This window comes from Xenopus laevis, chromosome 1L (assembly GCF_017654675.1).
Source record: "Xenopus laevis strain J_2021 chromosome 1L, Xenopus_laevis_v10.1, whole genome shotgun sequence".
In the NCBI taxonomy this organism is placed as follows: Eukaryota; Metazoa; Chordata; class Amphibia; order Anura; family Pipidae; genus Xenopus; species Xenopus laevis.
The window spans coordinates 24,746,915-24,763,024 of record NC_054371.1 but is presented as its reverse complement, the minus strand read 5'-3'; the positions used below and the strand labels follow the sequence as shown (position 1 = coordinate 24,763,024).

Below are 16,110 nucleotides of genomic sequence, written 5' to 3'. Positions count from 1 at the left end.
ATAGATCTACAGACAGATGATGCATGCATACATTGTGTGTGAATGAAGAAGGGCACATAATACATACAGATGTACTCAGCAGTACATGAATATAAATGATAATATTATAGATAAGAAGAGGGACATAATGAGATGGTGCATAAATAGCAGCAACTCTCTTTATAAACTAGGACCCTGCAGCTCCTCTTGCCATTGCACAGCCCAAAACCACTCCCATCATGCTGATCCCATACAGAAGCTCTCAAGACACAGACCCGCAACAACCACACCTGCTCCTTCTTCACACTCACATCAGCTTCTCTTAGCCCTGCTCTTCTTTTTTTCTTTTTTAAATACTCTGCTGTGGCACAAAATGCGAGGGGCAGCGTTGTCTGTGTTTCAGCAGAAGCAGGGGACACTATAGGCTTGTCGGATTACATGTGCCTCCTTGCTGGCATGCCTGGCGGTCACACTACTTCCAGGACCCTGGACAGCAACCGTATCCCATTGCTGGAAAGCTCATCGTTGTGTTCCCAACACAAGGGGATAAAAGTCATCCAACTCCACTGAAAGCATGTAGGGGGGGGCACTCTCAGTCTCTCTCTCCGCTTGGAACATTGGGCTCATGGATACATATTAAGAAATGAACCCAGCAGAGGTTCTACTGGCGATTTTCCTGATTGCTGCTCTCATCGTGTCCTTACTTGCCAACCTCCTGGTGGTGATATGCTTCTTGTACAGCAGCGAGATCCGCAAACAGGTCTCTGGGATATTCCTGGTAAATTTATCTCTGTGCAATTTGCTCATGACTATCCTAAACATGCCTTCCACTTTCCTGGCTATCGTTAAGCACCAACAGCCCCTCGGCGACAGCCTGTGCCAAGTCATGGGCTTTCTGGAAACTTTTCTGACTTCTAACACCATGTTAAGCATGGCAGCTCTCAGCATAGACAAATGGATTGCTGTAGTGTTCCCTTTAAGTTACACCAGCAAGATGAGGTATAAAGATGCTGTGCTTATGATGGGCTATTCCTGGCTCCATTCGCTCACCTTTCCTTTGGTCTCTTACTTCTTCTCTTGGTTAGACTACAGTAGCATGTACGCTTCTTGCACTTTGCATGCCAAGGAAGAGGCTGACACGAGGAGGTTCATGGTATTTACCATCGTGTTCCATGCTGCCACTTTCATGCTCTCTCTGCTTATTTTATGTTTTACATATTTAAAGGTGTTAAAGGTGGCACGGTTCCATTGCAGGAGGATAGATATAATTACCATGCAAACGCTTGTTTTGCTAGTTGATCTGCACCCCAGGTAATGTTATCTTTCATTCACCTGTATTGTATTCATAAACTGTTTTAAAATGTGCTAACGAAGAAGAAGAAGACAGAGCAAGGGAGGGACCATGTCATAAGTAGCCAAGTTTCATGAACTTCAGCTGCATGGTGAAGCCTGAATCCTAGAGTCAGAATAGAGAATTATGTTTATAGCCTTGGGTATAGTTGTAGTTGGAGGATGATACAGGTATTGGACCTGTTATCCAGAATGTTCTGGACCTGGGGCTTTCCAGATAACGGATCTTTCTGTAATTTGGACCTTCATACCTTAAGTCTGTTAGAAAATCATGTAAATATTAAATAAACCCAATTGGATTGTTTTGCTGCCAATAAGGATTAATTATATCTTAGTTTGGGATCAAGTACAATTTTATTATTACAGGTATGAGATCTGTTATCCGGAAACCAGTTATCCAGAAAGCTCTGAATTAGGGAAAGGCAATCTCCCATAGACTTTATTATATGCAAATAATCCAAATTTATAAAACAAATAATTTCCTTTTTCTCCATAATAATAAAACCATAGCTTGTACTTGATCCCAGCTAAGATATAATTAATCCTTATTGGAAGCAAAACCAGCCTATTGGGTTTATTTAATATTTACATGATTTTTTAGTAGACTTAAGGTATGAAGATCCAAATACGGAAAGATCCCTTATTCGGAAAACTGTAGGTCCCAAGCATTCTGGATAACAGGTCCCATACACAGAGAAAAAGGAAACAGAGAAAAAGGAAATCTTTTTTTAAAATTTGGATTATTTGATTATAATGGAGTGCATGGGAGTCGGCCTTTCTGTAATATGGATCTTTCTGGATAATTGATTTCCAGATGATGGATCCTATACCTGTACATGCAAGTATATCATAGTTAGGGTGTCAGCCTTTTGACTCTACACTAGTTGACTTTGGAAGTGAATATTTTGCAGTTCAATCTCTATTTTTGCCAGAGCTTCCCAAACTGAGGGGGCAACCCCCTAGGGAGGCTTAGGGCAATAGAAGTGGGGTCCTGTTGGAGGGTAATACTTAGGGTGCATTCAGATTGGCACTTCTGTATACATATATCACTATTACAGCTATTATGAAAATGTTTTAATTGAGCTGCAGCCTTGCTAAGAGCTCAGTGGGGCCCATTTAAATGATGGACTGCAAGGGGAGGGGAGTCCTCGCCCTCAGCTTTATGCAATTGCTCATTGAGATATTTATATTATTAGTGATATTATGCAGCCATCTATTCATTGCATCACAGAACCAGAAACCCAATACACTCACAATAAGTGAATATCAAATTTGCTGTGTTTATTGGACAAACATTGTTCTCTTTAACTCAAGGGATTTCATGTGTTTAATGCTGTTAATTATGATGCCCGTCATGTATTAAAACACTATAAAAAATATCAGATTTGATATGCATATTCTGCACACTGTAATGCGATCCTCCATAATATCATTGGGAAAATAGAATTGCATGCCCCAGATGGCTGCCAGCTGGGCTATCCTCACTAGACACATGAAACGGAGTTAAAGGGTTAATATTTTTTAGCAAAAAAAGTGCATAACACTTGAACTTATAAAGCAATGCCATTTTTACCAGTAGGGCAAGAGCTTCCATTATTCACATGCCAACCATGAAGAGATGGAGCTGACCTAATTTTCGCAAGGCATATACATCACCAGCACTCAAATCCCTGTAAATTGCACCTAAACATTTGCATTCGTGTACTTGAAAATATGGAATGATGAAAAGGAAATTCCTAATTGCCTGCACATGTATGCCTCGTCCTGCTCCCCTTTGGGCTGAGGATAATTAATCATTACTGAGATTATTTAAAAGTAACTGGATAGCTCATCATTAATTATGTATAGCCTACATTCTGATCTCTTCGTAGTTCCATGTGCAAACAAGAGCTTCTTTTCGAGCCCAAAGCTCCTTCCCATTATTAATGGCATGGCTTTCTGGCTACGTGCTTGTTTATTGGCACACAAGCCACAGAAACAATTTGCCAGATAAAAGTCTTGCAGTCTTGTAGCCGCAGGAAATTGATTAATAGCTGCAACTGCTGGAAGGAGCCCAGATGACAGTTTTATCCTGCACAGATTTACCCTTTAATCTTACAGCAAAATTTACTTTGCAGTGTGAAGCAGAGATGTCTCAGCGAGCAGAAAAGGAGAAGACAGCGGGCTACCAAGAAAATCAGTGTTTTTATAGGATCCTTTGTGGTGTGTTTTGCTCCTTATGTTGTCACCAGGTCAGTATGGCACGTGTATGGGCAGAAAAGCAATGACCAGGCAAGATTCATTAGGGTGATACATAACAGACATCTGCTGTTTATTCCCACACGTTCATGTGTGCAGCTGCCATACATGGATACAAAACAAGAGATTCTGAGAAAAGCAGCATCCCTGTCCCTTCTGGAAGTGGAACGGCTTTACGTCAATTGACTTCTAAAGGTGCAATAATTGCATTAAAAAAAGGAATGGGTCTGGAGAATGCCAGAGTCACTCTTATGATAGATACATGCAAAACAGATAGATAGATTGATAGATTAATTATGGATAGATAGATGGATGAATAGAGAGAGAAAGAGACAGAGAGAGACAGAGAGAGAGAGAGAGAGAGAGAGAGAGAGAGAGAGAGAGAGAGAGAGACAGACAGACAGACAGACAGACAGACAGACAGACAGATAGATAGATAGATAGATAGATTGACACTGGATAGATGAATGGATGGATAGATAGAGATGGAGAGAGATGATAGATAGATAGACAGATACATAGATGAAAAATGGATAGATATATGACAGATAGCTAGCTAAATAAATAGATAGAGTAATAGATAGATGAAAAACAGATATATAATAGACAGAGACTGTGAGAGATGATAAATAGATAGATGATAGATAGATAGATAGATAGATAGATAGATGATAGATAGATAGATAGATAGATAGATAATGGATGGACGGATGGATAGATAGATAGATAGATAGATAGATAGATAGATAGATACGAGAGAGAGAGAGAGAGCGAGAGAGAGAGGATTAATAGATACATAGATGATAGATAGATAGATGATAGATAGATAGATAGATAGATAGATAGATAGATAATATATAGATTGATAGATAGATACTGTAAATAAATGAAAGATAGCTACTCTTATAGGTGAATAAGAGTGAAATTTGGGGTGAGAACCTATTTGCCATTCTGCGTAGTATTAGAATTGTGGTTGAATGGCTGATACACAGATGTTTCCCTATATCTCTGACCTTGGGGGGGGGGCTTACCAAAGGCTGGACCTGCAAGTGGCACTAGAAAAAGGCAGATAAATAAATAAACAGATGTGCCCCCCACAGGACAACTCTGGCGCAACTTACGTGCAACACAAGCAATGTTGGACTGGCCCACAGGGATACCAGGAAAACTCCCGGTGGGCCCAGATGTCATTGGGTCCTCCTGCTTTTAGCATATTTCATGACCATTCCCTATTTCTATGAGAACAAAGAGACTAAATAGATTGAATAATAGATTATAGCATGTAAAGAAAAGAGACCAGCAGAAAAGAGGTTGCGTGAGGTGTGTAATTTTAATTGTACTGAGAGTGGGCCCCTGGTCTAAGATTTTTGGGTGGGCCCCTGGTGTCCCAGTCCGACACTGAACACAAGGTGTTGTGTCATCTCAGGACAAATATGGCCTAGCACCCTGTACAACTACAATGTAAGGCTCTTGTGTTTTACTTATTAGGGAAAGGGAAGCATTTAGCACATGTACTTTCTCAGTTACCAGCGTAAATAAAACCATTCCATTTCTAAAGGATAATTACTCCGATCCCTCGTACCTTGATTACTAACCCACGTACAGACCCTTAGGGGGTTACTACTGTATTAAAAACCAACTCACCACTCCCTATTGGCCCAAGCTTAATTCTTTTTTACAGCACAAATAACATTTCTTTCATAGTCTTTTCAAATGCTCAGAATTCTTGTGCTTCCTATAATTATTTTGAATTATTTCTATTCTATCTTCTCTCTAACTTAAAATGTAACATGGCTTGGTCTTATTATTTTTTAATACTTATCAATCTGTTCAAGGTCTCTTCTATTCATCTTCTAACAGCCAGATATATTCCAGACTAGGGAGCTGTAGAGCAACAAGTTAATATAAAAACCACAAAGAATAATAATAACAAAAAAAGTCTGATTGCATAACGTCCCACAATTCCATTTTCTACATTACACTCAAGGTTATTCTCAAGCTGAACATCTCCTTAAAGCTCTACTTCTATTTTGTTCTTGATCATCAAATTGAATAGGGCACCGTTGCTAGTCATAGCATCTCAAACTCGAGGCATAAAATGCTCCTGAATTTAACCAATTTAAAGATGATGCTTCCTGGCAGATCTCTGATTTCATTTAATACTTGGTTAATTAAAATCCTCATGATTTTAGGACTGGAAGGAAGACATTAATTAAATGCATAATAAATATTACATTCATCTGCTCTTGTGTGTTAAGCACTTTAACGAAGAAGGGGTAGTTTACCTTTAATATTTGCAATTGGTCTTAATTTTTTTGGTGGTTTTTCATCTTTCTGTTCAGACGCTCTCCAGTTTGGTGTTTCAGCAGCTGTCCGGTTGGTAGATTCTTATTTCACAGCTGCCCCCAGTCATGTGACTTGTGCTCTCATAAATTTCAGTCACTCTTTACTGCTGCACTGCAAGTTGGAGTAATATCACCCCCCTCCCTCCCCCCCCCCAGCAGCCTAACAACAGAACAATAGGAAGGTAACCAGTTAGCAGCTCCCTAACACAAGATAACAGCTGTCTGGTAGATATAAGAACAGCACTCAGTAGTAAAATCCAGGTCCCACTGCGACACATTCAGTTACATTGAGTAGGAGAAACAACAGCTTGCCAGGGTCTGGCTGAAATCTACATCTGGCACTGGATAAAAAAATCTAATGTAAGGAAGCCCTGTCCTTATCATCTGCCTCAGGATAGGAGGTTAGTATAGGGCTCTGATGCGGCATGTGCCTGCAGGTGTTCCCTAACGTTTGTGTATAAATAGCCTGCAAGTTAGGAAACAGGTAGGTGGTGCCTAGTGCCTACATACCTCCCCCTGCCTGCCTCTTAGGAATACAGTGCTGCCGAATGCAGGCAATGTTGTATTGATGAGGGCAACGGAAGGCATGCGATTATTCATCCAACATGGAAGGTAGAGTGCAAAGTGCTAAAACATGGAAGACTGAGCCTGTTTTTTGCATTTTGCACCCTGCCTTCCATGTCCTTCATCACCCCTATTGTGTTGAATGGTTACTTTGAATGTCACGCTATTCTCTTGTTTATACAGATTCTGCAGGGAGTGAAATTTGTATTTGTCTGATAAAGTATTGTTATACAGGTAATGGACCTGTTATCCAGAATGCTCGGTCAACAGGCTGGATTTGCCTCCAATAAGGATTAATTATATCTTAGTTGGGATCAAGTACGAGGCCCTGTTTTATTATTACAGAGAAAAAGGAAATCACTTTTAAAAATTTGGATTATTTGGATAAAATGGAGTCTATGGGAGATGGCCTTCTGAGCCTTTTGGATAATGGGTTTCCAGATAAAGGATCCTACACCTTTATATTCAATTTGTTGTGTTTGGCAGAAAATATCAGTCTGGTGTTCTTACTAAAGGAAAGGAGGAGTTTTCACAAAACCTAACACAACCCTGTGGTCCATTTAGTCAACCTACTAAAGCTCAGATGTGTATTGGTTTAGGCTTTGCATGCATGATGTGATCTCCTCTGCTGTATTATTTCCTAATACATCTGCTGGAAGCCTGTTTCTCCTAACTATCATGATTTCTTGGAAAAAAAGAGTTTCCTTATGGTACAGTACCTTTCTGGGTGCCAGATATCCATTATATTAAATTGAACTACACTGAAACAATGATGTCATGTCAGAAGAGACTATGAGCAGTTCTGGGGCCCATATCTGGCCTGCAGGCCCTAATTTAGGCAGGACTGCTCTAAATTATCTTGTTTTGGAAAGGTTCAGCAGTGGCTGGTTAAAATAACAACAAGTTCTTCAGGTTATTTTGTAGTTGGATGACTTCCTCATGCCTGTATTTTGAGGTTCAGAGGTTATAACTACCACTTGAATACCCAGAGATGCTCGGTAAGATCCATTCCAGGTCAGAAAGAATTGCTTTCCTTACAGTCTTATTAGTCTAGTACAAGTCTTATAGTCTTAGTCTTTATGCTATTGTTTTGTCATAGTATCACGTGAAATGCCAATTCTATACTATCTATCTGTCATCATTTACCTACCAGTATATCTATCTATCTATCTATCTATCTATCTATCTATCTATCTATCTATCTATCTATCTATCTATCTATCTATCTATCTATCTATCTATCTATCTCTCTATCTCTCTATCTCTCTATCTCTCTATCTCTCTATCTCTCTATCTATCTCTCTATCTATCTATCTATCTATCTATCTATCTATCTATCTATCTATCTATCTATCTATATCTATCTATCATCTATCTTTTGTTTGTCTGTCTCTCACTCTCATTATATGAGAAATTGAAGTACTCACAACTCTTTAATGTTGTTTTGATCGTGAGTCACGTAAGTAAAGTGACTTTTTAATTCACTGTACTGTACATACTTTGGACTGTAATTTCATCCAGGCATTCTTTTAACCTCATTTTCTCTTTGTTATTGTCGAACACATAAAAAAAAAAAGCCTTGCTTTCCGATCACTGTTATAAAATTTCTCATTTGAACAGTCAAGGCAAGTGTTAAATGCCAAATGAAAGGTTTACATATTCGAATGATCAGTTTCACTGCCAGGAGTGATTGGGTTAAATCCATAAAAGCAGTTACGTACCTGTTGAACCACTGGCTAACCCCCCTTTTAGTAACGTGGCTAGAAATACCGTAATCCAAAAATTCAACTGATATTTTAAGGTACATTAAGGAGTCTTTTTGTTCATGGATGTGTAGAATGTGTCCCCAGTGCTTCTGAAGCCATTGCGATGCAGCTGGGCACCATGATGCCCCTAAAATTCTGCCACCCTAGGTCCAGGCCTGAATGGCATTGGTTCTTTCATGTATGATGGTGGAGTTGAGCAATGTTTTGGCTACTGAGCAGGATTCAGCTCCACCTCTCAAAAGGAAGGTATTGGCTGCTCAGTGACATTGTTCTTTCACCATCATTGCTGTGAATAGAGTCAATTGACTATGTTTATAAAATGTTTACAACCACTATAATTTAGATTCAGAACTGGAATGTTGTGGAAGAGAAAGATCATTCAGGAACCAAAAAGACTACTCTGTCTACTTCATACATCAATATTTGTTAGGGCAGGGACTTATACTTTGTGAACTACTTTTTGAATGACAAGGTTGGGAATATCTCCCATCAGTGATGGCAGTTGGTGTCATGCTGGGGGAGGGGGGGCAGGCTATGTAATTCCATGGCATAGTATAGGAAAAAAATGAACTGGATTGAATAGTAAGTGCTTTGCTTAGTATTTAATGTTGTTAATGCAAACACTCCTAGAGTGGAAAGAATTGTGTCTTACCTAAACACGGTTATATAATTGACAACATATCAGGATCAGGATTTTATACAGAGAAGTCTATGTACCCCTCCTCTTAAAGGTGAACTATAGGAAAAATTGAAAATTTAATATAAGCTTCATCATACTAAAAATAAGAATTATTCAAAATATAATCAATTAAAAATTCTGAAGTGTTTCTGAAATAATCAGTTTAATTTTTACTGTCCCTATTTCAGCATCTGTCTCTCTTCATTCCCTCTTCGTGCAGGAGTTGGATGACTGATGTCTTTTCAATGACAATTCGGTCCAATGCAGCTTTTGGGGGGAACTCATTTTGCCCAGAAGATGTATTAGAGCTCACTCTATTAAAATCACCAGACATCAAGTCTCTCTACATGCAGGATTTGTGCCGAAGTCAGTAATTTTGTTAGATTTTATTTGTACTGGAGTCAATTATTTGAGTGAGCTCTAATACATCTGCTAGAAAAGGGAGTCCCCCTACAAGATATATACTGGATCTAACTGTCAATCAAAATCTGACACCCAGCTCCTGCAAGAAGACAGAATGAAGAGAAACAGATGCTGAGAGTGAAGATGTGAAGATAAAAATGATTATTTCAGAAACGGTACAGAGTTTTTAATTGGTTATATTTAGAGAACTTCTTATTTCAGTAAGATGAAGCTTATATTAAATTTTAATTTTGATGATAGTTCCCCTTAAAATGCTTAGTCTACTTTGGCTGGCCTCTCATCGTGTTTTCGTTTCTCTTGGCTTGGCTTTGAGAGCAATAGTTGCCTATAAACACGAGCACCAGCAACATGCTCTAAAGGGGGTCAATCCCAAAATCGTTATGGATCAAATGGAAGCTATAGAACCATAATGATATTTTATGGCTGAGACCCCCTACCCTAGGGGCTGATTTATCAGTGTGAGTGAAGCTGTTTTCTTGCTGATCACATAGACTGGATAAATATCGATGCCTACAGCTATTCCTTGCCTGCTCTTTAATGGGTGGAACATATTTATTCTCTCATGTTCATCCTGCCTCCAAGGCACTCGCTCATTAACTCACTCTCAACACTCAGAGAAGTTAATTTTCTGATTGGATTCAATTATATTGCAGGAGACAGAGACAATTGATGGGCTGTTCATTGGAGTAGAGGTGTATGTACTTTTAGGCACAATTAGCTCAACATCTGCCTGTGTCTGGGTATATAATAAGATGATTTTACAAATAAAAGCTGCTGGCTGCAAAGGAAGACAATGATAAACCTGTCTAACCAGTGATCCTATTGGTGCATATGGCTCCCCCTGAAAGATCTGATCATTTGAGTGACTGCTAGATGACCAGATCTAATCCTTTATTGGCCAGTTTGACCTTAGTGTGTCTTCATACGTTACATCACGTGTGTCCCTTTATGCTCTTTAGTCCATTTTTTCCAGCTATATCCTTTTTGTAGACGAGTGTCCCAAAGTGCACTCTATGTAATGAGTTATACATATATAGGGAGGGTAGGGTTGAAATACTGGGCTGGTGTCCACTGTTAACAATTAATGAAGAGGGAAAGTTGAAATCATTGGGGGGGTGCCAAGGTGTTAGGTTCCCCCAGATTCTAGAACTGTCTCCCCAGACTGGTGCTTCTGTTCTATGACACACACAAGCCAGTGTACTATTAATTGAGAACTTTGACACCATTTTCTTCCAGGAATCCCCTACTCAACTTCTAATGGGGTACATGCACAGTCCAGAACATGATACAAAAAGGCACCCCTTTTCTGTAAATCCAATGGCATTCAGAGGCGCTGTGCCAAGCTTATAGCATAATGTAGAAAACAGCGTCAGACTGAGGGGCCCAGGGCCCACTGGGGCTGCTGCATCGGGGCCAGCAACCCCAGACACAAAGGGGCAAATTCACTAAGATTCGTAATTTCGCCAGCGTCCGCTTCGCCGCACTTCACCAGGCGTATTTTCTCCAGCGCTACGCAAATTCACTAAAACCCGAAGTTGGGCTCAGGGGAAGCGTAAGGTTGCGAAGTTGCGCTAGCGTTAATTCGCCAAGCAAAGCGAAGTTACGCTAGTGATGTTTAATTTGCATACGGCGCCAAATTGAAGTTACAATGGAGGTATATGTAGCAGCACTACACAAGCCTGGGAAACCATTAAAACAGCAAATAAAATTTTTATTTTGCCCTACACGTGACCACTGTATAGTTAAGTTTCCATGAGTTATGAAATGTAGGGGGGAAGGAGGGTAGCCCCAAAAAAAATTTCGATCTTTTTCAGCCTATCACCCATAAAAAAGAAAAAACGCCAGCGTTTTTTGGGACTTAGAATATTTTTTAACTTTTTTTGAAGCAATCCCTATCTACTCTATTGCACTTCGCCTGGTCTGAGGTGGCGAAGGAAGTCTGGCATAAAAGGAAGCGTTCAGAAAAATTTGCGCGTCAGTGAATTTGCGTAGTTATGTCCGTTGCACAAATTTGCCAGGCGTAAGGGTGCGAAGTAACACTAGCGAATTTACGCCAGCGTCCGTTAGTGAATCGGCGAATTAACGAAAATGCTCTACGCTAACGAATTAACGCTAGTGTTAGGCGCTTCGTCCTTTAGTGAATTTGCCCCAATGTGTCCTCTGGCCCCCCATCCCGAGCCGCAACATCCCCCTTGGCCCCCACACCTACCTTCTTTTTCGTTTAGCCACCCTGAGGGAAGTCGGAAGCCACTTCCAGCTTCTGTACAAGGACCGGGATTGGGCCGGCGGGGCCCACCGTTTTTTTCCCCACAGGCCCAGTCCAACACTGGTAGAAACAATTTAACAAATAACATTCACTTTCTGAAAACGAACATTCTGCTAGGTAACTACCCGTAGGGGATTTGCTGCAATGCTCTCCCATATTGGAAAATAATCTCCTTCCAGTTGCTTTTCACTGAATCTTTACAGATCAGCTTAAGTTTTAAATATGAAGAAAGTTTGTAAAAATGAATTGTTTTAAGGAAAGGTTCCAATTTTAACATACGTGTATTTTATATAATATTAATATATCGCCGGTTTCTAACCCTTTCTCTTTTCTTCCAGGTTAATAGAACTTCTTCCCTTCGTAAAAATAAACCGCTACTGGGGCATTGTAATTAAGTGCCTTGCATACAGCAAAGCTGCGTCAGACCCTTTTGTATACTCCCTTCTACGCCAACAGTACAAGAACGTTCTGCTGAACATTGTTAACAGAGTTTTAAAAAGAGAACTCTACCCTTCGTCAGGCTACAACAGCTCCCTGGATACAGAGAATGAGTACTGTTTGCACAGACCCAGCTAAGGCCCTTCAATTGTCTGCTGTCATAGCAGTAACTTGGTCCTTCAGCAGAGGAACACATCATCATCTTCACTTCTATAATATAAAAGTTGCCATAACCAAAGGTCACAATTCTACTTTCTACATTTTTGTGGTCCCTCATTGCTTCTTGGCAGAGTTTTGGATTCAGATTTCCAAAAGTTCCACTTTATTTCTCCATTTTTCTAGAAATGATGCCGAAAAAAACTACCAGAACTTAATCTACCCCTGTTGTATGCTCAGAATTGTAGCATGTAGCTTGGTCCTAGTAATGACTAAACTAGCTACTATACTAGCTACTGAACTAGTTAATGTTGAAGCCAGGCTCACATAACTCTCCTCATGGTACACCTGTCTCCATCATTAGCTAATGGATAGGGATGGAACTTGCCTAATGGACAGAGTGTTTGATAAGCAGCAGTCATTTAAAACCTACCACTGGGCATTCAGGCCCTTCAGAACTGGTTGGTAGCTTCTGACCACCCGCCTGACCAATATGTGGTCACAACTTGCTGAGATATCAGGTTGGGAAATCCCATTGGTCTGTACTGACCTGTTGATGGTGTTCTTGATCTTTCTTATGATCCCAATGTTGGTCTGGGGACTAAATATCAGCTTGACCCACCGCAAGTGTATTCCCACTTAATTTAGAAACCATTTTCATGTCAAATACGTTACATGGGAAAAAATGGCCATGTTTTCTTAGCCTTCAAAATAAATAACATCAGCCATAGTAGACGGTGCTGTTGTGAGAGGTGGTATAATTCCACAGGAAAGCTACTATATACAATGCATCTTCAACAGGTTACTATGTTTTTATTTTCAAATGCATCAGTTAATAGCACTCCTCCATGCCGTAAAATCTGTTTTTCAAACGAACAAACATATTTTTTTAGATTTAATTTTGAAATCTGACATGGAGCTGTTCTTAGTTTCCAAGGTGCCCTCAGTCATGTGACTTGTTCTCTGATAAACTTCAGTGACTCTGTGCTTCAAGTTGGGGTGATATTACCCCCTCTCTTTCCCTCAAGCAGCCCATTAGCAGAACAACTGTAACAACAAGATAACAGCATCCTGGTAGATCTGAGAATAGCACTCAATAGTAAAAATCCAAGTACCAGTGCGACTTCTCCAATTAGATTGAATAGGAATAGCCTGTCTGAAAGCAGTTCCATTGTGAAGTGCTGGCTCTTTCTGAAAGCGCAGGATCAGGCTGCCTCCACACCAATATTACAACTAAAAAAAAATACACTTATTGGTTCAGGAATAAAATGTTGTATGGTAGAGTGAATTATTTGTAATTTACACAGTGTAATTTAGAAATAAAAACTGCACCATAAAAATCATGACAGAATCCCTCGAAGAGAATGGGCTCCATCACAGTTTGCTTAGGGTCTGTAAAGCTATAGCAACCAATAAGCAGTATCATTTATGGATCTGCTGTTTGAACACAAACATCTATGCCCAACCTTTGACCCTCCAGCTTTTGCACTTCCACAAGAGCTGAAGGACCACATCCCAAATGTATTCTAGTCATTATCCAATATAATTTTATACTGTCATATACACAAAATATAATATCATACCATATATACAATTTCCACTCCATAGTGCTCAAGTAAATGACCCCTATGATTTGACCTAGACTCGAGGAAAGCCATGTAGAGATTTGGGGTAGAAGACGTTTTCTGTATATCAGGCTGTATCTATTAGGGATGCACCGAATCCAGGATTCGGTTTGGGATTCGGCCTTTTTCAGCATATTTTGGATATGCAAATTAGGATTCGGTTTGGGTTTGATAATCAGGCGAATCTTTCGCAAATAATTCGGTGGTTCAGACAAATCCAAAATAGTGGATTAAGTGCATCAATAGTTTCTATGATGCAAAAAAACATTGTTAGCTTACAGACCTGTCAATGGGCCCTGTTTAAAAATTAATTCCCCTATGAAAAGGGTTTCGGTGGATTACGGCAGGTCAGAGCTTAAATAAGGTGATGTGGTCAGGGCCACCGGCGTCCAAATAAAATGGACGCCGGCGTTCGGCGGCAAAAACGAACGCCGGAGGCAAAAACTAGATGCCGACGCTGTTTTCACAAATTTTTTGGCAAAGCGAAACGTCACAAATTCACCCATCACTATGCGTTAGGAAAAAATACCCCTTATCTACAATGCATTTAAGACTATTTTTGGGTAAACTGTTCCATTTACTCAAACACTGAAACACCAAAGGAATGAATACTACTACAGCATACAGTACATTTCCCGTGAACTCGGCTGTTTTTATTGAGCGTTTATTGTTCTCTGTGCAAGGTGAAATATCTCAGGCGTATTTTATTTTTCTTTTGTTTTTACATATATATCTATATAACTATATACAGGGGCATAACTATAGAGCAGTGATCCCCAACCTTTAGAACCCGTGAGCAACATTCAGAAGTAAAAGGAGTTGGGGAGCAACACTAGCATGGACAATGTTCCTGGGGTGCCAAATAAGTCCTGTGATTGGCCATTTAGTAGCCCCTGTGTGGATTGACAACCTACATCGAGACTCTGTTTGGCAGTATACTTAGCTTTTATGCAACCAAAACTTGCCTCCAAGCCTGGAATTTAAAAATAAGCAACTGCTTTGAGGCCACTGGGAGCAACATCCAAGGGGTTGGAGAGCAACATGTTACTCACAAGCTACTGGTTGGGGTTCACTGCTATAGAAGAAGCAGACCCTGCAGCTGTAGTGGGGTCCAGGAGGTATAGGGGCCTCATGAAACTGCCCATTGACTTGAATATTTTTGGCAAAACAGAGCAAATTCAGCCATCACTAAAAACAAGTCACTCTCTAAACAGGCCTGAAAAATTATTTTGCTGTGGGGCCGGTAATGTCTAGTTACACCACTGTATATATATATATATATATATATATATATATATATATATATATATATATATATATATAAAATTAGAACCCAAAGATTGTTCATCTTCAATAAACTACTGAATGTATTTTCCCTATATTATTTTTATTATGGTTGTATTTGGTAATTATCCTCCAAACTTTTGCATATTGTATTTCTGATATCAACTTTATGCCATATAATGAATTTTTTATGTCTCTTATTTTTGCACTAGGTGATTACATGGCCTTTAGTTTTGACCTGAAGGGAAATTACTTAATGATAGATTCTTTTTCCCTGAAAAATTTGTAGTGATAAAAAAAAAATGTGCAGAATTTGGGTCAGTCGCTTGCTATGACAGTGGGAGTGGGAGCAAAGCAAGTGATAACACTTGGGAACAATTACCCAAGTTGTGCCCTTTTCATTGACATCAATGGGCTGGCATTGACCACTGCAATTGCCCTAATTATGCCTGGGTTTGTGGACATTTTCTGTTATATATGCTAGAGCTGCACGGCTTTACTTGAGGCATTATACATTTAGCTTTCTTGAAAAAGAGGAGGTGCAGTTAGCAATATATTAGACACCAGTTCTCATTCAATGCTTGGGAAGGGGGCCATTATGTCACTTCTTTGGGTAAGACCACAGCACTTTGAATAATAAGACTTTTAACGGAGTGCTACGCAAAATGTTGGCGCTATATAAATACATGTTAATAAAATAATAACGGAGAGGTTCACCTTTAACTTTTATTATGTTATAGAATGGCCAAAGTGACTTTTTGATTGGTCTTAGTTATTTTTATTTTTTTTTAAGTTTTTTTTTAATTATCTGCCTTTTTCTTCTGACTCTTTCCAGCTTTCAAATGGGAGGTCACCGACCCCATCTAAAAAAAACAAATGCTCTGTAAGGCTACAAAATGTATTGTTATTGCTACTTTTTATTACTCATCTTTCTATTCAGGCCTCTCCTATTCATATCTCTTATTTAAATCAATGCATAGTTGCTAGGGCAATTTGG

The 16,110-nt window shown here is 39.5% G+C and overlaps 1 protein-coding gene across 1 annotated transcript; it reads left to right on the top strand.

Annotated features, from left to right (window-relative positions):
- Positions 1-214: 214 nt before the first annotated feature.
- Positions 215-13,085, top strand: gpr78.L (G protein-coupled receptor 78 L homeolog). Its single transcript, XM_018225630.2, has 3 exons — positions 215-1,290; positions 3,447-3,560; positions 11,949-13,085. The coding sequence occupies exons 1-3, from the start codon at positions 623-625 to the stop codon at positions 12,184-12,186; spliced, it is 1,020 nt and encodes a 339-aa protein (XP_018081119.1). The 5' UTR covers positions 215-622; the 3' UTR covers positions 12,187-13,085.
- Positions 13,086-16,110: the final 3,025 nt, after the last annotated feature.